At 43.7% G+C, this 25,497-nt stretch overlaps 1 protein-coding gene and 1 long non-coding RNA gene across 7 annotated transcripts in view; one reads left to right on the top strand and one right to left on the bottom strand.

Moving 5' to 3' along the window:
* LOC126398334 (uncharacterized) overlaps positions 1-25,497 on the bottom strand; it is a 672,738-nt gene that overhangs the window by 143,421 nt on the left and 503,820 nt on the right. The gene's annotated exons all lie outside the window — the stretch shown is intronic.
* The window catches only part of ino80 (INO80 complex ATPase subunit), a 58,691-nt gene that overhangs the window by 26,360 nt on the left and 6,834 nt on the right, over positions 1-25,497 (top strand). For 2 of the 6 annotated variants that reach the window (XM_050057419.1, XM_050057416.1), the window contains exons 28-35: positions 11,419-11,546; positions 18,956-19,050; positions 21,039-21,111; positions 21,699-21,857; positions 21,996-22,098; positions 22,217-22,305; positions 23,231-23,389; positions 23,757-23,928. In XM_050057419.1, the coding sequence (XP_049913376.1) occupies positions 11,419-11,546; positions 18,956-19,050; positions 21,039-21,111; positions 21,699-21,857; positions 21,996-22,098; positions 22,217-22,305; positions 23,231-23,389; positions 23,757-23,928 (978 nt within the window). Of the gene's footprint in view, positions 1-11,418; positions 11,547-18,955; positions 19,051-21,038; positions 21,112-21,698; positions 21,858-21,995; positions 22,099-22,216; positions 22,306-23,230; positions 23,390-23,717; positions 23,929-25,497 lie in introns of all 6 variants that reach the window. The other 4 variants (XM_050057414.1, XM_050057413.1, XM_050057418.1 and 1 more) reach the window with 3 other exon arrangements.

Genomic DNA, 25,497 nt, shown 5'->3' with positions numbered 1-25,497 from the left:
TTGTCTGTTCCATAAACTGCTCAGAATCTGACCCAAACAGCTGACCTGTGGTGTAATACAGTGCTCGGCGCAGAGGGGCTTATGGATAGGAATATGTAAGGTGAGAAGCAAAGAGCTGTCCACTCAGACTTTGTATCGCTGCTGCTCTCATCTACAGCAGTTTATTGCGTAGCTCCCATTGTGGCACTACTGTCTGCCACCCCAAACTAAGGGTGTGCCAACTGCCATTAACTGTATTTATTAACACTGACTATAGATAAGTACCTCATACAGCCCCACTTCAAAAAGTAACTTTCCAAACCAGACCATCCCTTTAATAATATGATTATTGATGATTATATGATACCCCAGCGCCTGATCACAGAGAAAGCAAGACGCATGCAAAATTGAACCCAAGCAGTCATCCAGTCGGAGCCACCAGGACCCAGCGGGAGGCTTTGACTATAATGAGAGACATTCCAAGTCTTGTTTGTTCGCTAAATTGCTGCAGTCCCGCGGTCTCCTCTCTTTCACTTTCCGGAAACTTCACATACGGACAAATTTCAAGCCAAGAAATGTTATGCGTCAGGTTAAAAATCGGTTTCAAAGAAAATAGTGTTGCGTGCTGTTGGGTTTTATTTGCAGAACATTCCTCTCGCAGTGTCTGTGTGGCCCCTGTGTCGCTTTCGGTAATTAGAAGGAAGCGTTCCGCAAAATGACGGCCTTCTCACTGTAGCGCCGACTGTTCCTTGCTTTATTGTGAGCTGGGAATTGACTGTCAGGGGTGGGTGTGTGTGTGTGTGTGTGTGTGTGTGTGTGTGTGTGTGTGTGTGAAGGAGATGGTGAAGGGTTTTATTTATGTGCGGCGTCTTGCTGTGCAACTTGTTTTTTAATGACTATATTTGAATGCATGTCCGTGTGTGTGCGCCTGTGTATCAATTAGACTATGAGAGAGAAAGAGAGAGGCCAGTCAGGTCTGGCCCAGCAGCCCACATCAGGCTGTGGGAAATACAGTTCTGCCTTCCTGTCCCTTCAAAGAAACTCTGCTCTCCAGCAAAATGGCAGGAAGCTTCCCCGGGCCCTCTGATAGACAGGCACAAAACAACACAGACGGCCAGCCTCACCACATCACCGACTGACTCTGCCCCTCTCAATCTGCATTAAACTGGCACCGCTAACTGTCTGCAGAATTCAGCTTTTTTTTTACATTTTTTGGCAGCAGAGGAAAAAAACAAAACAAAACATCTCGCCAAGTGTGTAAAAGGATAGAGATGTTTTGATTTCCTAGTCCAATTTATGCCTATTAATGTGTCCACAAGATGGAAAAAGCGTGTTCACTGATACTTAAGAAACCTGAATCTCAAAGCAGACTGAAGGGGGAGACATTAGCCGCATTATTCCTCTGTGATCATATCTTATGAGCATGGAAACCAAGTAGTATCTAGCTCCCTCTGTCCCTTAGCCAGCTAGCTTTCATCTGCGGTGTGTGTCGAGTCAGTGCTGGCCAAGGGTAACTAGCAGTAATCTATCTTAATGACAGAGTTCACAGTGGGCTGCTGTGGTGTGGTGAGATTCCCCCCGCGACTGTCTGTCTCTTCCCCTGCTTAACGACTCCTGGAGCACCCAGAGAAGTGCTCCTCTCACATGTTTGAGGGGAGACAGTGATGTATTTGCAAACATGTTCTATATATAAATGTACACATGAAGTCTATCACTCACTTCCTGTCACAAGAAATCACACAGATGCATTTTTGGGCTTTGCGGGAATGCGTGTTTGTCAGTTGGCTCCCCTCCAGAGCTCAAGGGTGGGAGATACAGTGCTGTAGATGCATCTGTAAAGCTTCACAAAGCCCAAACAAGATGCTAAAATCTCCTGTTCTCTGTCAGCCTCATCACCTCCCAGCTTCCAGAACCTCCCGCTGGCATCTGGCTCTCAGCTACAGCGAGTGCGGGTGGAGAGGAAATTAAGTTTAAGTCCGACTTTTGTCAATACGTGCAGAAGCAGCAAAGTAGTGTCGGGCTAATATTTCCATCATCAGCGGTGGCGAACAAGTGTTGCCCATTGACTTATTGATTGCACAGTGTAATGTATCATTATACAGTGAGGGGCTTTCGATCGTTGATTCGACCTGCTCTGTGGCCCCCCATCTGTCTCTCTTTCTCACATAACCACCCATCTATCTTCTTTCATCAGCTCTTTTTTTTTTTTAACATTCTGCAATCTCGCTGCTGTCCGTCTCTTCATTTTAGCATCTGGCCCGCTTCCCTCCCCGGTTAGGGCGGCTCCGCTCTTGGCTTTTGGCAACAGCAGCAGCAGCGGCAGCAGCAGAGGGGACAGGACAGGACAGAAGACTGTAGTGGCGTATTAATGAAATTAGCGCCGTAGTTGGTTTAGGAGTATCAGGCGCCAGGCACCAGGGCTGGGCCGGGGTTAATTAGCTGGCAGCAGGCCTCTAATTGGGTCAGGACCGTGTCAGGCCCCTGGCTCTGGCCCTACAGGGATTGGATTACACTGTCGGGGGACAGACAGTAGGGGGAGGGAGAGAGAGGGTGTGTAAGGGAGGAGGGATGGATGGAGAGGGAGCTGGAGGGCGCAGTGGATGTGGTGGAGAAGGGGGAGAGAGGAGGGACATGGGAGTGTAGCTTAATCTGCCAGCAGGAGGTAAGGAGAGGAGGAGATGGGGAGGGCTGGCCGGCTGAATACCGCTGTTAGACTGGATTGGATTTAGGCAAGTGGCGGAGGAGGGGGGGTGCTATGAAAGGGGGGCAGGGCAGGTGGTGAAGCTTGATATGTGTATCCATAGCAACAGCAGAGTGGTGTGACACCACATGGGATTTGCTTGTGTTTTGGGGTGTGGTCTGAGCGCAGTCCTTGTCCTTGTCAGTCCACGATTAGAAAGTTGTTTTGTGTCCATCTCAGTGCATTTTAATCAGAATTTTAGTTTTGTTACTCAAATTCAGAAACTGATTTATTATGCCTGTTTGGTTTTTGTGTGAAGGTCCTTTTGTTTTGCCATCAGCTATATATGATATGACTGAATCATGAAGTCATTTAAAGGGACAGTTCACCCCTAAATCATAAATACATAGTTTTCCTCTTACCTGTAGTGCAATTGATCAATCTAGATTGTTTTGGTGCCCTCTCTCGTATATAATGGAACTAGATGGCTCTCCACTCACACATTTTTCCTCAGTTGAGAAGTGTTCAAGACCTCACCCACCAAGAGTCCTGCACTGTGGGTGTCTGGGCAGTTATGGACCCTGTGCACCAGGTGGTGGTCATCTACACAGAAAGACTACTTGGGGCTGGTATGGGACAAACAGTGGAGTCGTTTAAAGGGATAGTTCACTCCAAATAAAAAAATACATATTTTCCCTCTGACCTGTAGCGTTGTTTATCAGTCTAGATTATTTTGGTATGAGTTGTCGACTGTTGGAGTTATCGGCCGTAGAGATGTCTGCCTTCTCTCCAATATAATGGCACTCAGCTTGTGGTGCTCCAAGTGCCAAAAAATACATTTGAAAAACTCAACATCAATGTCTCTTTCCAGAAATCATGACCCGGTTACTCAAGATGATCCACAGACCTTGTTGTGAGCAGTGTCATGCAGGAACTTATTTTTTTTCTGCCGTACTTCACCCATCTTCTCATGGATGAGAGGCTCGTGCTTATGACAGCAGGAGACGTAAACATTAAATGCATCCTCAGCTGAGCTGTGATATTAGCTAGCTCAGCCTAGCAGTAGATTCACACTTCCCTCTGAGCGGTGATACAGTTGGCGGGTGTAGTTTGGTAGAAAGAAAATAGTTCCCACATGAAACTAGGTGCATTTACATGGACCATAATATTCCACTAATAATCAGAATAATAGCCCAATCAGAATAGAAATACCTAACGTAGTCACTTCAGTCACATGAGACTGGCCCAAGCGGAAGGAATTTTCAATTAGGTTGAAAATGGTGTAAACCTCTGATAACATATAATATTATGATATTCATTCAACAGGAAAATGTGAGTACCTAATAGCCATGTAAACCCTTAAGCTGATTGTTTCTCACTGGTTGGCTTAAATATATTCTTTCTGCACATAACTCCATCATCTCTATTTACTGTGCTTTTTCAAATTTTGTGTGTTGTTTTTGTGTAGGTTAAATTCTTCTTTTTCTTTTGTGTGTGTGTGTGCAAATAGTTATGCTAGCTGTGCACTTTTCACGACGTGGCTCACATAGTCACTTTGTCTCTATGATTTCTGTCTTGTTGTATATTGCCCTTGTGAAGCACTTTGTGACCTATGTCTGCGAAAAGCGCTTTATAAATACATTTTACTTGCTTACTTACATTTGTTGCAATATATGGAAGTAGCATTAGGTGATGTAGGGGGTGCATGAGCCGCACATGACATGCTGCCGCAACTGTTTCTACCTGCTGCTGATTTTGGCAGAACTGTTTATAAATTCAAAAATTATTTAGAGCTCTACTGGTGCTACACTCGTATGTGAGTGCTCTTTGATTTTGAAGCAGTGGTCTTATGTAATGTTGTTGTCAAAGGCTGCAGTGTGGAGACACTGGACCTGACAACTGTCTATCTTTGCAGTAGCAGTAGCTGCATATGAGACATTTAGGGAGTGTCGCTAAATTGTGACGTCTGCCGAAAGTCTGCGTGTGACATGTTGAGGGGACATCTGTAATTTGTAGCTACAGAAAACCTGGGTGTACACCTGCACTACCTACTACTGAATTGTATTAAATGGTTGAACAACTTCTCCTTCTATGCTTTATGTTTTCACTTAGGTTGGAAACAAAGCTTCTTATATTTCCAGCAGATTAGACACTTCACAGTGGGCAGCAAAATGTATATTCTGATTAAATGATTCGGGGAATGTAAACACACATCTTATCAGATCACTTTATTTAATGTTCATGTAAACGGTTCAGTTGGAGTCTCTCATCAGAATTGGATTAAAGAATTATTGTCCATGTAACTGTTGAAACTGCTCACAACAAGGTCTGTGGATCATCTTGAGTAACCAGGTCATGACTTCTGGAAAGAGACATTGCTGTTGAGTTTTTTAAATGTATTTCTTGGCGCTCTGAGCTCCACAAACGGAGTGCCATCTCATTCCATTACATTTGAGAGAAGACAGACATCTCCACAACCGATATCTCCGACACTCTGCAACCCACACCAAAACAATCTAGAGTGATAAATAGCACTACAGGTAAGAGGAGAAATATGTGTTTTTGCTTTGTCCCTGAGCGCCACACGAGTCAGATGTATAGACAAATCCATTTTAAGCCTTCTAAGCTCTCCATAATTCATGCTACACGCACGGTTACTACATCCAGTTTGCTCACATTTATGACCAATGGTCATGCATTTCACTGCAGCCACACGTAGCTTATAATGTAAGCCATAAGTGTTATGTTGGAATGAGTGAGGCCACCAAAGCCCTCCCGAAATCGCAATTATTCATTTTCTTGGCTTGGCTTTATAGGCTATGGCAGCGATATTTAGAAAAAGGGATTTTCTGTATGCAGCACTAAATGTTTTGAACTCGGCCACCTCTCTCTGTCTGTAAGCCACATCGCTGGGCTTTGGGGAGTTTGGAGAGTTGCAGGGGTGGGATATTTTTCTAACAGTCTCGTCGTTTCTGTTGGACATCTGTTTCCCTGCTTCCTTTTGATTATGGAGCATCTTTTTGTACCAGTCGTTTGCATGCCACAGAGTTTCGAATATGTCAGTGATCATATGGTTCGCTCAGTGAGTGCACAAAGATTAAAATGTTGGCGATATCATCGGTGTAGTCAAATATCAGGAGGTGGCCTGCTTAAGGAGAAGAGCAGCTCTCCTGTTAATGTTCTCCTTCCTAATCCAGGCATAAACAAAAGGATTACTCTGACTGACATGTCTCTTCATACAGAAATAATAGTATCCAACTGCTTAAAATGGGATTTTCAGATTTACAGTTTATGCCCTTCAAGAATTAGATTAAACACATACAACGTTCAGTCCTGTTTGGCCACAGAAATCCTCAGATAGGGGCTTTAACCCATCTTCAAACATGACATCGGAGTCTGGAGGCTTAAATATAATCTGCTAAACAGAAACAGATTGGTGGCAGGGGTTGAGCAATATTGCCTTATATGAGCATTTGCATCTTTGCCAAGTGGTGGTTTGTGTCTGGGTGGTTGGCAGTGTGGCCCGCGGCTCTTGGTCGGTGCCCTTGACTGAGCAGCGGCCCTGGTTAGACTGGCACCTGCGGTGAGGAGGCCCACGTCTGATCTTAACCACGACATCACCGCTGCCGCCACCGTGCTAATACCGCCTCGCTGTAGCCGGAGCCACCACAGACCCCCTTCACTCTCCGTCTGTCCCTCTCTGTCTGGGCCTTTTTCTTTTTTCCGCACATGTCTAATCGTCTGCGGGTCTCACGCTCGCTTCCTTTTACTTTTCAATTCATCCACTTTCTTGACGCCAAGGCCAATTATAGGCCTTTGATGGCAGGATACAGTGTTTGTGTATCTCAGGGATTGCGGTGCCGTGGTCTCTTGGTACATACTGAATTGAACCACAGAAATGCGTAACGACTGCCTACCTTACAATAAATCTATAGTTAAGTTGGATCTGCTTCAGATTTAGTTTATTGTCTCTTGCTATTAGTGTATTATGAGTATCTTTTATTGTCCCCCTATGTTCTTTTTTACATCTCTTTCTCCATCTCTGAGTTTCACAATTTTAGACCGATTCATGTCAGTTATTTTTATTCACTCTGAGATTGTGACCAGGAATGAAAACAATAGTGAAATGCTTAAATACATTGCCTGCAATACACCAGCTGTCTGGAGGACAACCAAAAACAAGTTAAATGAAAGACATAAATATAAGTTTGATTCAGGCTACATCCACACGAAGATGTTTTAAACCCACAACGACTGCTACGTTTACGCCTAGCGTCAACACTACTCTGGCATTTTGGAAACCCCAAATCAGAGACCCTAGAAAATGCTGCTGATCATGTTTCAGTTAGAAAACTCCAGGATTGCGTTTTAGTCTGGACCAGTGGAGATGGAGACTTCTGAAAGTGATGGTGCAGACGCTCACATTCACCTCCTGTTTGGGCCTTATCAGTCACGACCATGGATGTATAAAGAGAAGTGGATACAGTGTTGGAGGTAGTCCTGTTCATTCCTGTGAAAGTTGCTCAGTGGGCGTAAAGCCAAAAACATTTTGTCATTGGGCCCATAGAGCAGACGGACTAGAGACTTCCAGTTAAGCCCTCCGCTACCTTGAATGGGGATAAAATGATTTATTGGTGCAGCTCTTCTAGACTTTCAAAATGTCATTGGACCAAGTGGATCAAATCCCGGAAGTAACAAGAGTCATTTCTTCTCTTTCACAATGTAAGTCAATGGAAAAAAGTCTTTCTGGGCCCAGTGGCATCATGTGACAGGCCCGGAAGTTGGTGTTATATGGTTTTGCTCCAATGTCAAAGTAGTCTCCATATACAGACTCTACATTCAGTGAATGTCACGGAGATCTTGCCGCTGGAAGAAGAGTGGAAGAGCCCTGGTTTCCGGTTGTAGGCTGTTTGTAGTCCTTGTGATATTGACCAATCACGTTTGAGCCGGCTGTAGTTGTTGCCAGGTTAAACGCTCCATGCATTGAACTAACGAGGCGGAACATAATTGGCGTCACTGCAAACTCTGAATCCATCACAATGGTTCAGCATATTTACTTACATATAAACGGAAGTCGGAAACGGAAATTCGCCTCCTCAAACCGGAATGCCAAAAAATCAGGGGTCTGCCCCCAGAGGCTGTATCGCCGTCTGCCGGAAGTCAGACAGTGATACAGCCGATGGGTTCCGAGAATGATGTCAAAGTGGCTTCAAAGTCTGGCACACTTCCTGGAGGCCTCAAGCCAAAATATTGTAGCTAGATCTACACACCGTTTGTGGTTTCATCCGTCTTGTGTCAGTAACGTTCCTCCTTTCCCATTGATGTGGCTTCCTCCATCGATGGATAATGCTCTCGATATGCTGCTGATTTGCTTTGTAAAGACTTCCAATCTGTTTTCTGCTGCCTTGATAGTGTCATACATCACGTGTTTTGTTGGTTTGAGCTTCTTAAATGTGAGAATTTCCCGCTTTTCGATGGTAAATGAAGAGTCTTTCGGTTTGGGGCATTTAGTTGGACAATAGAAGCAAATTTAATATTTCACTTAGGGTTCTGGGAAATTGTTAAAAGCATTTTCCACAATTTTTGAAATTTCTTACACAAAACAATTAATCAATTAATCGTGAAAATAATTGGCAGATTAGTCACTAATGAAACTAATCATTAGTTGCAGCCCTATATGTACCGGCATGCAACTGCCAAGTGTATGCAAATGGTCATGTGACGTCCTCCTATGATGACATCACATTTTGGGTTTACTGGACCTGATACTTCATTCTACTTAACTCAGACCCGTTGTCCTCGTCTGTGGACACTTTTTTGTGCCATCTCGTGGTAGTAAGAGCACAATACACTAATCCATGTGAAAACAAGATGGCAGCTATGTCTGTCACGTCAGTCTTCAGCCGATCCTGACACAAAAGTGGACAAGGTCCAAAACCTGATCACATGTTATGGTTGAGATCTTGTTTATTTATGATTAATAATGTTTGTAGTTTGATATGACAACACTTGACCAATTTTGTTAACAGTAACAAGCTAAGACGCTGTTAAGTAGAAAGTAATCGTGAAGATATTGGGGCTTTGTTATCGTCTTGTTTGAGGACAATGGGACTTAATTGTTGTTTCAAACAAGATTTCAGGTCTCGGTGTTTTAATATGGATGGAGATTATTTCTGTAATGGTGCTAAAAAGCTTGTGTGTACAGAGATCATTTTTGTTTTAAAATGAAAACACATGTGGCTTCAGAACTCATCTCGTCAATACTTTCGGAGTGTGTGACCAGGGCTGAACGTATTTGACAGGTTGACACCACTCCACAGTGACCTGTAGGTGTGCTCTCCAATACCTCCCCAGAGTGTTTCTCTTGTTCATCTGTTCTATTAGTTCCTCTTTAACACCTCTACAGGCCCTGACCTTTTTTTGGAGGGGCCGTACTAAAGGGTCACGGGTCAGGGTTCAGCCTGAGTACACATTAGCATAGAAAGCTACTGGTTAGAAAGTGAAGAAAGATCCAGTTTGTGAGTCTTGTTGGATCAACAAGCATACTTTAGCACATGTGATTGTCTTTAAGCAATGATTTCATATCCGGGTTTTACAGATATTGTGGCAGGAAGTTGTCGTATGCATGTATTATCACAGCCTCAGTTTAAATCTTCCGACCTTGTGTTTTGGATTTATGGAACGTGACTTTAACGCAGTTGGTTACATTACGTTGACAAAGCAAGGAAATAAGACTGGGAAATATTTATAAGCCCAGGTTTTCACTGTACAAAAGGGCTTGGGAACAAGTGTCCAACTCGAGTGAGGCAGCCAAGTCCGACTCTCCCACAGGGACTCTCTTGTAACCCCGGCCCGACCCTGTCACCCGACCCTGGACCTGGCCTTAGGTTCTCCCCGCTCAGGGTCACGACCCCTCGGTCAAACACCATAGTGTGCCTGTCACCGGGTCGATGGCGGCCCCGTCCCTCTTCTCATTCTGCCATTGTGCCAGATGACGTTAATTCCTCATCAGCTGGACACGGAGGGAACCACTTCAACAGCAGACCCAGGGTCAGATTGCTCCCCATTTGCTCTCCGTGGTCTTTTGAGGGCCAGAGAACACCTGACATGTTGGCAGGAACATGACCAAGACCAACTGCTGGGCCTATTTGTTCGTCTTTTTGTGCCATTGTGTGAAACAGTGTAAATCACTCTTCTCACAATTTCGTGTTCTCTCTTTCTCTCTGGTTCATTCTGTGTCCCACTGTCTCTGCTCTCATCAGCAGTCAGTCAATAAGGGCACATGCTTTATTTAAACAATCACCAGATCAGGGACAGATTTAGGAGGATTGATCCCCAGGCTGATCCGCTCTGGTGAAAGGGTCTTTATCCTCCAGAATACAGTCTTATCGAAGACTTGTATTGATTAGGGAAGAGTTAATAACCTCTGAATTGATCGGGCTTCCTCTCTGTGTTCTGCCAGTGAGCAGATGTGTCACATTAAGATATTATGTTAACACAGTAAATATTTGCAATCGGGGAAAAGACATGACAAGCATTGAGCGTTGATTTCTGTACATGAGGAAGTTCATTCTGGTAAATAGGAGATATGTACAGTAGGTGTTTTTCAGGTGTTGTAAAAGGGAACTTATTATGCTTTGCCATATTTGTTTGTCTTGTGTATATAGTATAGCTACATGCTAACATGTAGACTTGGTTGCTGATGTTGTAGATTTCTGCTGGAACACATGCAGTTGTGTTTAGAAGCAACTCCATTAACTCCATTACAGTCAGTGCACAGCTAACATACATGTAGCTACTTGCTAAAGTCGGGGAAACATGAATCTTGGTTGCCGATGTTGTTAACGTCTCACTGAATTTGGATCATATTCCTGCTGAAACATGTCTGGCTGTGTTTAGAAGCTTTTATTGGTGATTTTTCACAGTAAGAATTGCAGCTATTCTTCATTCCCACCTGCAATGATGGTGCAGAGAGATATGGAAGACCCGCAAATGCTGACCAATCAGAGCAGACTAGGGTTTTTTGGAGGGGGCCTTAATGACACAGGCACTAAAACTGAGCTTTCTCCCACAGAGTGAATACAGGTGTTTTTTGAACATTAAAGTATGTAAACATGTTCTAGTTGAAACCCAAACTATAAGTATATGAACCTGGGGGAAAAAGCATAATATGTCCTCTTTAATATTCTTAACATGCATATTGTGAAAGCTCATATATCTGAATACAACCTCAGCAGGCTTGGGCAGAATCAAATTTTCCATACCACCATACCTTCCTAACATCTCACCAGGGTATACAGCCCATTCAGTAGACCCTGGTTCCACTGGTAGAGACTAAAGACAGACCTTTGGTGGCATGTGCTGTGTACTGCACAGAAAGATTAAAAGAAAGAGGACCACCTGTGTTTTTGAAGATATTGAAAATCATGCTGTATTTCTAAATTTCCAGATATGGTATACCCTAATACCGTCACACCCCCCTAGAGGCCATAGTTACATTTTTGTGCTGAATATTACGAGTATGTAAAATGAGTCTGTTTTCTCCAGGTACTCTGACTTCCTCTCACAGTCCAAAGACATGCAGGTTAGATTAACTGGTGACTCTAAATTGGCCGTGTACCCCGCCTCTCGCACAGTGTCAGCTAGAGGGCAGAATGAAATGTTTGTGCTGGATATTCCGAGTATGTAAAATGAGTCTCATCAGTCTCTCACTATCCAGGTAGTTTGGGTTTTCACCTCTCTGTGTCCTCGTCTTTCAGATAAGGAGAGCCTGATCACGGAAAGTGGCAAGCTCCACACCTTGGATATCCTGTTGAGTCGGCTAAAGGCCCAGGGACACAGAGTCCTCATCTACTCTCAGATGACCCGCATGATAGACCTGCTGGAGGTACACACACACACACACACACACACACACACACACACNTTTCCCCGTTAAAGGGTTTTTTTGGGGAGTTTTTCCTGATCAGCTGTGAGGGTCATAAGGACAGAGGGATGTCGTATGCTGTAAAGCCCTGTGAGGCAAATTGTGATTTGTGATATTGGGCTTTATAAATAAAATTGATTGATTGATTGATTGACTCTCAAACTCTACTGATATTAATGATTGATTAGGAAATAATGTTTCAGTAGTGCCATAAATGGAGACTTTAGAAGCGTTACACAAGAGTCAACAGTGTAACACATTCACACACACACACACACACACATGAACCAACTACACAGAATTATTGTTTGTAATGTTGTTCACTGGAAACACACCTTTAATGTGTCATTTGCATATATCTGTGTTGTTCTAAGCCAGTTGTTTAACTGGCCTGCTTCTTCCGGTGAGGTATTGAGCTCCAGTACCTCTAATCAGCCTGCCTGTCCCTCGTTAGTGCACTCATTAGACGGCTAATTAACAGGTCAGGGCTAATTAGCGGGGTCTCATCTGCAGGGGACGCAGCCAGATGGGAGGGATGACTGGAAGGGGTGAGGAAAGAGATGAGGTGGAGGGGAGAGGGGGAGAGGGGGAGATGGGAGATGGGAGTGGCAAGGGGCCTTGGGGTTAGAAAGAAAAGAAACTGTGCAGAAGACAAAGGTAGTTTGAGGAGACAGAGGAGCAGAAAAGATGGGACCAAATGAGGAAGGATCAACACGAAGCCAGAAATGAGAAATGCCAGAGTGATTTTTAGGGATTCTTAATATTGTATCTGCATAGGATAAATGCTGCAAGCTGTTTGGATGAGCCCAGAGTCAATGCAGATACGTCATTTTTGGCTGGTTGTGATCTGTTTTGATGTCAGGGGGCGAACAGGTTGGAGGTTAAATAAGTCTTAAAATCTGCATCACCACTCTCCATAGGAAAATAACAGCGCAAAGCAATCCTGCCAGTTGATCATGTGTCGACAGCCTCGGTGCAGTGCTCTATTGTTGCCTCCATATTTGTTGCAAACATCACTATGGAGCCAAAAGTCTCTGGCATGATGTCACTGGGAATTCCTTCCCCATTCACACGGTGCAGTACTGTTTCCACAGCCAAATCTTTTGATGGCAGATGGACCCAGCCCAGGTGGTTAAGGACTGTCTTCCTGCGTGTCTGGGAAACAGTGGGAATGCCTGGTGTTAAAGGCCCTAGGAAAAAAAGCAATGGTGACAAAGCTTGAGATGGATCAGATAATGTAGGCTAGTTAAGTTTTGCGGTAACCCTTTCGGTCCCAGGAAACTTTGCTCTCATGACTGCCAGTTATGTGCTTCGTGAGGTCAGAATAACTGGGATTGTTTTAAAATGAGATTTATGTGAATTGATTAGTTGCAGTCGAGATTTATACATGAAGAGTTTGGGTTTGCATTAAGAAATGTACAAAATCAGGGTCTCTTAAAAAGTCTCATAATTACATAAATTTGTTTTTATAAATATAAGTCCTATGAAGTCATTAAAGAATCTTAAATTTAGATTTTTGTAAGGTCTTAATTTCCGCCAACATTTTATCTAATTTTATATATCCATCTTTAATTTCTCTTAGTTTAAACTGTCCTATCAAATAAAGGCAAAACGACATTAAAAAAGAAGAAAATAACTTGCAACTGCTTTAAGCATATAATTAACTTTGAGTAGCTTTTATTCAGTTTTTACTCAAATCAAACCAAGTCACTATCTTTCTCATTCCATAGGGGTAAAGGCGTGGCAACTAGAATGTAAATGATTCACTAAAGCATCACAACCAATGCAAAGAGGGGTTACAACCAAGTGTGATAGTTAAGTTGCAGTACAGTACCCCTAGAACCCATGCGTAACTCGCGCTGACTTGTACCTTTATCTTAGATCTGTTTTGCGTTTCCACTGCAGACAGTTCTAATGGAGGCGGGGTTGAAATCGCATAGTAATAGCCGCATCGCCATCCAGGCCTCACTGTATTTCCTCTTTACCCACGATGCAGAGGAACATCTGCACCTTGTTGATCGTCCAAGGAACAGGGTTGCGCTGAAGAATTTAGAGTTACTTGCGCAATTGATGGGATATTTAAGAATAGCTTATTTGTAAATCGAGTCCTTATTGAGCAGGCGTGACGATTCTGTCTTGACCAGTCAACAGACTACAGTGTTTCTAGTTCCACCTCCTCAGTTGCTCTTCCTGAGGTTTCTACCGTTTTTTTTCCCCGTTAAAGGGTTTTTTGGGGAGTTTTTCCTTATCCGCTGCGAGGGTCATAAGGACAGAGGGATGTCGTATGCTGTAAAGCCCTGTGAGGCAAATTGTGATTTGTGATATTGGGCTTTATAAATGTGTGCTAGGTACCCCAACAGAGGGATGATGAAACAATGGGACATAATCGATGCATCAGTCACTCAGTAATAAATCAGTCAATGGCTTGTCATTGCACAGCTTTACAAAACAATTAGGTGTCTCCAGTGGATACATACAGAAATTCACAGACAAGCAGACACATTAAAAACTAAATACATAAGTATGTTTTAAAGATATAATAACAGTAAGTATAAAAACAGGCTCTTATAGCACAATACGATAACTTAATGCAGTAGTCATATACAGGATATTCTTCACAGATGTTGTTGCTCAAGTATCAAAGCGTGTTTATTTACAGTTGAATTCTTTAATGGCACATGGGTAAAATCTTTTTAGGAAGCTTTGTAAGAAGTGCAAACTTTTAGGGACCTGTAGCGCCCTCCAGAGGGCAGCAGGATGAAAACGTGGTGACCAGGGTGAGATGAAAATGGAGCGGTTAAATTGGTAACATCCACATCTTTTGATTATGGAAACGCATCAATAACCGTTCTGATGTTGCAACCAAACGGAGGAGCGTCTGTATGTCGTCAATTGTTCGGTGTAGTTTTGCAGGATTTCCATTTTCAAAAAGATCTAGGTTGAGCTTTTAGCGGTAGCTTGGCCATTGGCAGGTGTCCCGTGTCGCACTGCTGATGTTTCTAGTTACGATTCTCTCTGATCAGTAAGTGTCTGCAGTGTTTTAACTCCACCTTCTGGTATCATCTCATTTCACATGGACCCTCAACTGAGGTGGTACCAAAAAAAAAGTACCAGGCACCCCCACAACATTAACTAATGGAAAAGCACAGGAGAGCAAGTGGAGTTGAGTAGAGCCATGCCGTAACAGTGCCATTAAACAGTGAGCAGGACGCAGGCCGCTGAGACTGACAGGGTTAATGTTCTTCTCACCAAGCTTTGTTCTCCAGGTCTAATGAGGCAATATTACAGTGCCTTTTTTTTTTTTTTTTTTTTTTTTACAGTATAGTGACCTCATACAGTAATGGGAGGCCATGACAGCGTCTCCTCTGCTAATGGCTTAAAGAGATCCATGAATTAAATCTGGCTTCAGTTTTCCTGGACCGTATTTTCTTTCTCATCGGTCAGGGATAAAAACTCTGCAGATGGAGTTGATTTCCTGAACATGAGACTGTGACTGAGAGAAACAGTGAAAGAGAGGCTGATGCTAATCTATGTCATTAACGTCATTGTTTTCGTCGCCGGTCGGCTGCCGGTTCTTCTGGTGACATCACACCGTCGGGTGATGGATCGCTGAGATCCGGGTGGCCCGAAGAAAAATAACATTGTTGGCTCTCTCTGGCAGCAGCCGATAGTGGAGCAGGACCGCCAAGTCACTGCCCTCCTCCGTGTGTGTCTGTGGCTGCTTAGACGGCACTTTACTGTGCTGAGAGTCTGCGGCTAGGATTACAGCGCTGGCAGGAATGCCCACAATGACTTGATGGTATTGCAGCCAGAAAATCAGCAGCAGATTTGTGTTTATGAAGTGGGATACTGTGACCCATTACGCAACACAACGCTGGGATGGAACTGTGATTATATGATGAGACATTTATGATACACTGTTTTATTACATATTTCTGCTACAGTGTGATTTCAAATACAAAGAAACAGTCATCTGTGAATGAGGAGCTGTGTTATAGGGATCATGGGGAGTGGAGTTTTGTTTATTGGAGTCAATAACTTTGAAGCTTTGATAGATGGATGAATAGTGTTGCAGCTTTTTCCAATCTTCGGTCATGGTCCATGTTCATGCAATAGTCTGACCAGGGACGCTGCTGTACGTCTGTGTGCCTGTTTACTGACATGACATCAATCTAATAAGTGCTTCACCATTTGATTGTTGCACTCTATAATATTGTGGTACTAATAATGGTTAGTGTAAAACAAAATGGATCTAATCGATGCAGCACAACCAGAGATATCGTTGAGCAAATTGGCTTTTTAAAATTAAAAACAAGAAAATTATCTTTTTTAAAAAGAGAAGGAAAAAAGTTAAAAAAAAAACACAAAACAAATAATGATAATAATAATAATAATAATAATGAGGAAATGACCTGGAAAAAGAGCTTAAAAATTATAATAATTCTGTAACATAATTTTAAATATATAATAATAATAATAACAATAATAATACATGTAGTTTTCCCCTAATTAAAAAAAAAAAAAAAAAAAGATTTTCTAAATCATCAATCCAATAATTTTTTTGCAAGTTGTGGGACATTTCTTACCAAGTTGCTCATTGCCTTTTTTCCCCATGTTCTGGGAAAAATTGCACTAATTTGCTCGGGGTCCAAAGGCTGAATACTTGCAAAAGGCGTCTGAAAGCAGCACAAGAAAAGTGATGTCACTCCAAGTTTTAAAGGGTTGATTCAGGGCAAAAAAACGAACACAAAAAAAACTTAAAAAATAGCTTTGAAAAATGCTGCCTACATTACGTTTTTTTTTAACGGTATTAAAAATCATAGTGTCTGGATTTCTGAGTACCCTGGTATACTGTAAAACCGTGACACCACCCAAGCCTACTCCACACCAACAGATTTTAACTTCATTAACTTCATTGACTACATTTGTAGTCCTCAGCGCAGACTAATGCTGACTCAAGTGACATCACTTGAGGCAATTTATAAGACGTCGTGCAGCGCTCTCTGTAGCTACAAAAGGATTTATACAGGTTTTTCATATATGCGGTAGGGATGAGTGAGTACATCATTTTCTGTTACTGTTGAACCAACAACTCTTCTATATCCGTATCTGTACTCAATATGGGCCAAGTTCAAATCAGAAGTGGGCGGGACTTAAACAGGAAATTGGTGGGACCTAATCGTTATTTTAAGCCTGATATTGATATGGGTTCATCAGACGTTGTTACATTTTTTATTCATTAGAGAACCATTTACAGAGCTCAGACACATTTTGCTTTGATGATATTTATAAAAAGTAGATAATCTGTACCAGATATCTTAAGAGCTGTATCATAGGCACCTGGACTTGGTTGAGTTTCTTGAAGACGTTTCACCTCTCATCCAAGAGGATCCTTCGTCAGGATGAGAGGTGAAACGTCTTCAAGAAACTGAAGCAAGTCCAGGTGGCTACAATACAGCACTTAAGATTACCATGACCCGGAAGACTGAGAATCCTCACGAACATCTGTACCGGATACTCATTTCATCTGAGTGCTAAGCTCAGCCCTAATCTTCACACTGTTCGCTGGTAAAAATGTATTTACAGTGCCGTTTCTTTTTTTTGTGTTGTATTACATTATCTGTCAGGTTGGGAACAGACTGTGACCAGGCACAATGTGTTCCCAACCTGAGTAATAAGCACACTGTGTTTCTTGACTTTGGGGAGTCGTTATTGTTTGGAAACAACAACCCGACTGGCACTCAAGCTTTTTCTAAGAGGTGGTTTTCATGAGGAAGAAATTTCGTAATGCCTTTTGAACAAATGTCTGTTCTCACACGCCTCTCTCCTCCTATACATCTCTTCACGTTTGTTTGTAAGACATTAGAATCTTTTTTTTTTTTACTGAATATGGCCCAATAAGCTGCTGACAGTTAGTTGAACAAGATTAACATTTTGTCCAGTTGAAGGCTGACCTGAACCTACGTCTTGATTTATAACATTTGCAGTGGAACACATTACAAAATCAGTGAAAAACTACAGAAATAAAGCAGTGTCACTTATGATTAACACCAACCCAAACAAAATAGGAGAGAAAATTGCCAGCTGTTGAGGTATACGTTTCAGTGTGGCAGCACTCTTGGAGAAAGTCCACTCCAGGACTCAACAAGCTTTAAATCATGGCAGCTGGAGGTTGCAGAGATTGTAACAGACTATCCTCATGTCTGAGAGACCTCAGGTGATCTATTTCTCAAACTTTTTTTCCGATGATTTAGACATAGATGAATAATTAAGATTAGGAAAGCTGAGTAAGGCTTTTTGTAAGAGCAACAATATCTGCAACATCCTGCTGGCACGCTATCAAAACTCCATTCAACAAGGTTAGCAGCATTTTGGCGAGCGCGGGCCTAATGGTCCCTAATGTGGTGTTCACTCAGAGCAGATGGGGCTGCTGGGAGCAGAGCCAGACACACAGAAAGAGGAGGGCAGCCCCTGCCGGGACTGAGGCCCCTAGTGTCATGACAGGGGTTTGGAGGGGGTCGCAGAAAACATAGTGTCAAATCATTGATATCATTGTTAATGATTGCGAGAGGCGAGGTGTGATGTGTGCCAGTAATTGTGGCCGGTTCATTGGTTCATGGGCACTGACATGTTTGAGCGAGGAGGTCGGAGGTTCAGGGCAGTGCTTAAAAAGAGATCAACATGTCACCTCATCACTGCTGTTGCACTTAAGTACCCCTCCCATCAGACCTAACACCCACACAAACACACACACTCTTACTCAGAGCAGCTTAGTGGACGTTCGGGGGGGATAGAATATCAAATTCTGCATTTCTCAGTGTCTCTCTGGGCTGGGATTGAGGTTTCAACTCCAGCAAATGCGCATAAGAAATGTGGGATTTCGATATTTTGGATACAGAGTTTCTGTCGGTCAGAAATTCTTAACATTAAAGATTAGTATTTCATGACCCTTGGAACTTAAAAAGTCGGTCATCAGGGTTTATCTGCTCCTCAGAGGATGACTCAAGTAGCAGTGCATATTTGCGAACAGCTTCAGCTTCCAGTTTCTTCACGTTTGTTGGTTTCAAAACCAGCAGTGAAGGTGATCCATGAAGGTTTAGTTCAAATCCATGACCCTTATTCTTGGATTCCATGCAGGACTGGATCCAGTTCTTTTTATTAAAGCAGTTTTAAAAGTCTTCGCTGATTGTAAGTGACAACTTTGCAAAAACAAACATTTTCAAATATTGAAATTTTTTGGAGACAATCCACTGATCTGGGACTGTGCTGAAGCTATTTCTGGCAAGCAAAAAGAATAAATGGAGGGCTAAATATAACGCCACATTTTTGTCTCTGAAGTTTCCTTAATTCTTTTTGTCCTGTCTCTCCAGGAGTACATGGTCTATCGTAAGCACACCTATATGCGCCTCGATGGATCCTCCAAGATTTCTGAGCGCAGAGACATGGTGGCTGACTTCCAGAGCCGGTGGGTAAAGATAGATATGATCTATGGTGTGTGTGTGTGTGTGTGTCTGTGAGTGTGTGCATGAAACCAAACTCCCCTTTGCCACAAACTTAAGTGTAATTCTGACTTTTTGTATATTGCAGCAATCAGCGAACAGTTTAATCTTACATGTATGCGTCCAAACATGCGTGTATATATTTCCTAGTGAGTCCACATGCTCTGGTTTACATTAGTGTGCAGCTCAGAGGAGACGGTGTCACTCTGGCTCTTGTTTCGGGGGGTGTAGGTAAAGGAGTGTGTTTTATTGGAACAGCTTTATTTTGCAGCTCTCTACCATTATAGTATATCATCTTGCATGCTCATCTCTCACAGGTTTAAAACTGGGGTAAGCAAAAATCCTACTGCAGTTCTCCCCTCTCTGTCCTAAGCACCTCCCACCAGACGAGCACGGGCATATGCACGTGTTGCATACAGTAACCCAGTGTTTCCCATACACAGATTTATTCAATCTTATTTCATTGTAGAGCTTTCTCTCTCTGTTGATCAGACCACAAATGAGACAAGAATTAGCTAGCTACCACACCTCACGGTCTCTCTGCCTCGCTACCGGCCACTGTGGACTGCTTCCCCAGGAGGAGAGCAGAGAGCAGCTTGATTAGCGGCTTGAATTCAGCCAGCACAAACCCCCCGGTTCCAAATGTCATAGTGGGCTAGTGGCCAGCGGCAGCCCTGGGTCTCCCCTTGCGTAACAGCAGCAACAGAAAGTTTGCTGATGCGGCAGGGTGTTGGGCCTCTCCGGTCCTCCAGAGTTGGGGTTTACGCTGACTGGATTGGGGTTGCTGCGGCCACTGACTGCCTGTTATTCTCCTGAAAAGGTGGTCTCCTCAATGGGGAGTGAGGTGGAGGATACACTGTGATTCAAGGCTCTAGCTAACGTTACCTCCTGACCGCTGTACACTCCTTCCATGGGAGGAGAGCAGGCAGCAGCTTGATTGCCGGCTCAAATTCGACTGATACAAACTCCCCAGCATCAGATGTCATAGTGGGCTAGTGGCCAGCAGCAGCGCAGGGTCTCCCCTGTGTAACAGCAGCAACAGAAAGTTTGCTGATTTGGCAGGGAGTCAGGGCTCTCTGGTCCTCCAGAATATGGGTTTGTGCTGGTTAGATTAAGGTTGCTGCGGCTGCTCACCAGGAGTTTCTCTCCGAAACTGCTGCTACCCGCTCTTCTCCTGGTGAAGTGTTGTGGCGAGGAATGAGACACAGTGATTTGAGGCTCTAGCTAACATTAGCTACATACACGGGAACTTGAAGCCACAGCCGTGAACCTTTGGCTACGGTTAGCAGAATGCTAAACTATTAGCAAAATTAGCATTTCTGAATGCTCAGCCAATATTGACAGGTGTTTTACTTCGTTCATTGTCTGACTCTCTTTAGACTCTCTTTTTGTTAAGTCCATTATACTTTTTGGGTTGCTCTGCAGTGTAGGCGGTTGGTGCCAATGCTGGAATAGCAACTTTCTCTGCAGGATTCTATGCCATTGAATCAAGGTTTCGCTGAAGGGATGTGCACATGCATCTGCAATTCTAGAACAGCCATAGGAACGCCCTCTTTCTGGAATGACCTGTGATAGTCTTTCGTCATGGGTTAGATTTAATAAAGCCTGAAGCAGAGCCAAGAGGAGCTGCAGAAGTCTCTCAGTCGACTTGAATTACAGCAGCTTAAGGTTTATTATGGGATTTTTTTGCCCAATGAAGCCAAAATGAAACTTCCTAGCAGCGCTTTAATAGGCTTTAACAAACTGTGTTACTATAGATCATGCCCAGTTTTGCTGCCAGGCTTAAGATCATTTTGAGAATGGTTCTTAACTTACATTCTAACTTAATTTTGTGCCATGATTTTGTGATATGGATATTTCTACTTGTGCAGTTGTAAATGATATCTTTCTGTTTTGTGTGTGTCTCCCTTCCTCTCTGTCCACCCCTCCACTCCTTCCCCTCTGCCCTCTATAGGACGGACATCTTTGTGTTTCTGCTGAGTACGAGGGCCGGAGGGCTCGGCATTAACCTGACTGCTGCTGACACTGTGAGTCACCGACACACTGGAGGAAAAACACAACACTGACACAGTATCAAAGCTTAAACTGCACTGGTGTTTCCTAAATATATCAAAGGCCAGTCATTATCTGCCATGTGTTTTTCTTTTGCTAACAGAGCCAGAAAGGATAGTTTTGGATGACCTTTGTTTCAGCATTAATATTATGCTGATATAATGACATTCTAGTATGAAGTGAAGGGGTTTGATCATTCATATATAAATGATGATCTCTGTCTTTGTGTTTATCCACATCCCTCGGCATAATCTCCCTTTGTGTCCCTGTAGCCCCGTTCAAGTGGGATTAGCTTTCATGACAATGAGTTTGAAGTGACTGTTAACGCGGGACATCTGTCATGTTAAAGGGGCAGGTCACTTGGGACAACACATCCCTGTAATTAGTCTCAGGAATTACAGAGAAGGGGAGAGTCTGCATCATGTTCAGCCTGTCATCACCCAAATTGAACCTTGTGGTAAACAATAACAATACAGCAGGATTAGGAACTTGACCGATAATGACCTCGACATCTTGGTCTTTGTTATAGAAACTAGAGATCTGTTTTTTTGTCTTCCTCCAGGTTATCTTCTATGACAGTGACTGGAACCCCACAGTGGACCAGCAGGCCATGGACAGAGCTCACAGGCTGGGTCAGACCAAGCAGGTCACTGTCTATCGCCTCATCTGTCAGGGATCCATCGAGGAGAGGATCCTGCAGCGGGCCAAGGAGAAAAGCGAGGTCTGAAACACAAAGCAATAAAATAAAATGAAACAGCCTCTATTCCAGTAAACCAAGAAGTAAACAACACAAGTGAATCATAATGCAAATATGCTTTAACTTAAGACTTAATTAATGCTTTATTGTTTGTGCAATAAGATCCAAAGGGTGGTGATCTCTGGAGGCAACTTCAAACCAGACACGCTCAAACCCAAAGAGGTGGTCAGCCTGCTATTGGACGACGACGAGCTGGAGAAGAAGCGTGAGTGTTAGAGGCGTGCACTTACAACATCTTGACTTAATTCGGTTTTCTTTGTGCAAAAGCAAACCCACATCAAGGAAGGAAGACAATAAAACTTAAACTGTGTCTTCTCCTGTAGTGCGTCAGAGACAGGAAGAGAAGAGGCAGCAGGAGGAGTGCAGCAAGGTGAAAGAGCGCAAGAGGAAGAGGGAGAAGTACGCTGAGAAGGTACGGCACAACACGATCAGCAGGAACCCTCAAACGTCATCTCAGTCTGCAGGTGCAAGGTTGGAAGAGCAAAGGACATACAGCATGGGATGAAAAATAGGAAGTATTAAAGTGATAAAGGAAGGGATGAGGTAATAAAGAAATTAAGAGTGGCATGTAGAGGCAGCATTCGGGCTACATTCGCACCAAATCCAGCGTTCCCATTCATTTTAATGTGGGTAGTACGTCTAGGCTGTAGTGGTGGGGCTGCAGGGTGGTCTGGAAAAAGAACGCAGTGGCTTGTGGTGAAAAGTTGAAACAGAATGAAGGTTTGAAGAAATGCAATCCGATGTTAGGCTGCAATGGCCAATCACATAACCGGTAATCAGACCAGAAAGACGCCTGCAATCCATTGAAACAAGAAATACCATCACTTTCTATCATTGAATATTATATTAGGCAACAGAAATAAGGTATGATCGACAAAGCAGATCACTCAGCAAATCAGAGATAGAAAAAACGGAGGTTCTCCTTGTGGCTACTAAACTGCACAGTTTCTCTTTAACCATTGACAACTCCAAAGTCCGTCCGTCCCCTCAGGTTAAGAGTCTGGGTGTCATCCTGTTCACTGTCCTTTGAGGCCCACATCGACATTGACTCCGTTTCCACTTTCAAATCCCGTCTGAAAACACACCGTTTCAAGCTGTGTTGAGAATCTTTGGGCTGAACTGAGCTTGAGGTTGTATCCATACCGGACTTCATGGCAATCTGGACGGTACTTGTTTAGTTGTCTTGCTCTGGACTCAAGTGTTGGACAGGCCGCAGACGTCCTTAGTCCCTGCAGAGGAGACTAAAGGATGTGAGATTTAGCTGTGACAAGAGACAGAGTGTGTGTAAAATATATGACAGTTAACCTATTCCCTCACCCTCCTTTGTTTCTAACCAGCAGAAGAAGAACGAGGAGTCGGAGAGCAAGAAGAAAAGGGAGGTGAACCTGGTCATCTCTCACGCGCCCTCGGCAGACAACTCCAACCTCTCTGCAGACGGAGACGACTCCTTCATCAGCGTTGAGATGGACTCGGCCATGCCCAGTCCCTTCAGTGAGGTGAGGGAATTCAGGGGGTAAAAAGAAGAGAGTGAGTGAGGAGTGAGTGTGATTTATGTTAGAGGATGGCAATGGCTGCTCCATTAAGTCACTTTGGCCTGAATTCACAAACTATCTACTCTTTATGTTTATTCATTTTTTTGTTATTGATTCATCTGTTTCCATGTGTTACGTTCATCTTTCCTTCTATCCTTCTTATGCTTCTGATTTCCCTTCCTCCTCTCACAATTCCTCCCTTCTTCTCCTCGTTGTTCCATACATCATTCCTCCATTGTTTCCTTTGCCGTACCGGCCCGGTTCCTTTGTTCCCTGTGGTGCTGACCCCCAGCCTGTGTGTATGTCTGTGTGTGCTCCTGTGCACGGCCAGATCTCCCTGAGCAGCGAGCTCCAGCCCGGCTCGTTACCCCCGGATGCCGACGCTGACGAGAGCAGCAGCGACATGCTGGTCATCGTGGACGATCCGGTGTCCTCTGCGCCGCAGTCTCGCGCCACCAACTCGCCCTCGTCTGTGTCTGGATCAGTCTCTGACAACATGAATGGTAAGAGAGCAAATAGATTTTAGCCGACCTCTGACCTTGATCCTTGAGTGAGTGGAGCAGTGTATTATATAGTCACTATTTGGTACATTCTGTGTGTAATTGCTGTTTGATGACACTATACAAAAAATATTCTTGGTTAAACGGCACAATGAATACTTTCACATTTTAGTTTCTGTCATGGAAATCGTCCACTCCACAACATTTCTGAAGAGAATACTGTACTTTTTACGGTTTAATTTGCAGGATTAAAGTTTATATACAAAACATATGATCAGTAAAAAGAGTAAATAGTTAAAATATCATGATTTGTTACAGACTAACGTGTCCAACAGTATATTAAAGCTGGGGGACGCAGTGTTCTGGAAAAGGGTCAGCGCATTTGCTTGCCCCACTTCCTATCTCACTGTTTATCAGACCACAAATGAGACAAGAGTTAGCATGGTCCCTCGCTGCCCGCAGCTGACCCTGGGAGAAGAGTGGGCAGCAGCTCAGGAGACTAGAATTTGGGCTAGAATTCGGCCAGCGTAAACCCCCAGCACCGGGTATCACAGCGTGCTGGTGGCCAGCAGCAGCACCAGGTCTAACCTGTGTAACGGCAGCAACAGAAAGTTTGCTGAACCAGCAGGGGACTGGGGGCTGTCCTGTCCCCAAGAGCTGGGATTGCGCTTGCTGGACTCAAGTTGGTGTGGCCACTGCATGGGGGTCAACCTCTGAAAGCGCTGCTTGCTCTCCCATTGGTGACGTGGTCTCAAGTGGTGGGGAGTGAGATGGAGGACACATTGTGATTCGAGGCGCAAGCTAATGTTACATAAACACGAACTTGAATTAGCCACAGCCGTTAGCCTTGTCTCTGGTTAGCTGAAGGCTAAACTATTGGCAACATTTTCTATTACTGATATTAACACATTTAAGGGGCCGCAAACATGCCACGTCTTTAACCGCCTGGAAAAGCGAGGTTGGGCACTAGGTGCTACTTTTGTGTCTTTTTTGAGTTACCCTTTGAGAGCACAGCAGCAGCTTGCGTCTGAGGTTGCTAAGCAACCTTAACAAGCACTGTATCATAGCCTATTTACCTGAAATCCTGAGTGCAGAGCTGACTGATGTCTGCTGGCTGTGATTGGTTGGTCCTTGTCACATGACATGCGGTGCGTGCTGCTGTGTTCCAAAAGTAGAGCTTGGTTTATCTCAGAGCGCAGTATTTGAGCGCGTCTGCTGCACGTCACCATGAATTTAAAGGCGAAAAAAAACACGGCCATTATTGCGTTTATTTTGACTTTTTTTAGACGTTTTGATAAGTCCGTCCTCCTTTTTTGGTTTGCTATTTCATCAGGATTTTCCAGCATTAAATCGGGCTTTCACTGATGGGATGTGCATTAGTCTCGCCACCAGACAATCAGAGATCTCCGCCTTCTGATAGTCTGGGGACACTCCTTTCTAAAGTGTGTTTAACACACCGGCGAAAACGGCCGGCAACAAAGCAGCGCCTCTTGCATTTTTGAAAAGGACACGCCCTCCCGGAAATGTGCGCTCCCCCTTTTCTCGTCCGCAATGAAACAAACACACACAGAG

Source organism: Epinephelus moara, chromosome 12 (genome assembly GCF_006386435.1).
Source record: "Epinephelus moara isolate mb chromosome 12, YSFRI_EMoa_1.0, whole genome shotgun sequence".
NCBI lineage: Eukaryota > Metazoa > Chordata > Actinopteri > Perciformes > Serranidae > Epinephelus > Epinephelus moara.
This window is presented reverse-complemented; position numbering and strand designations above follow the sequence as displayed.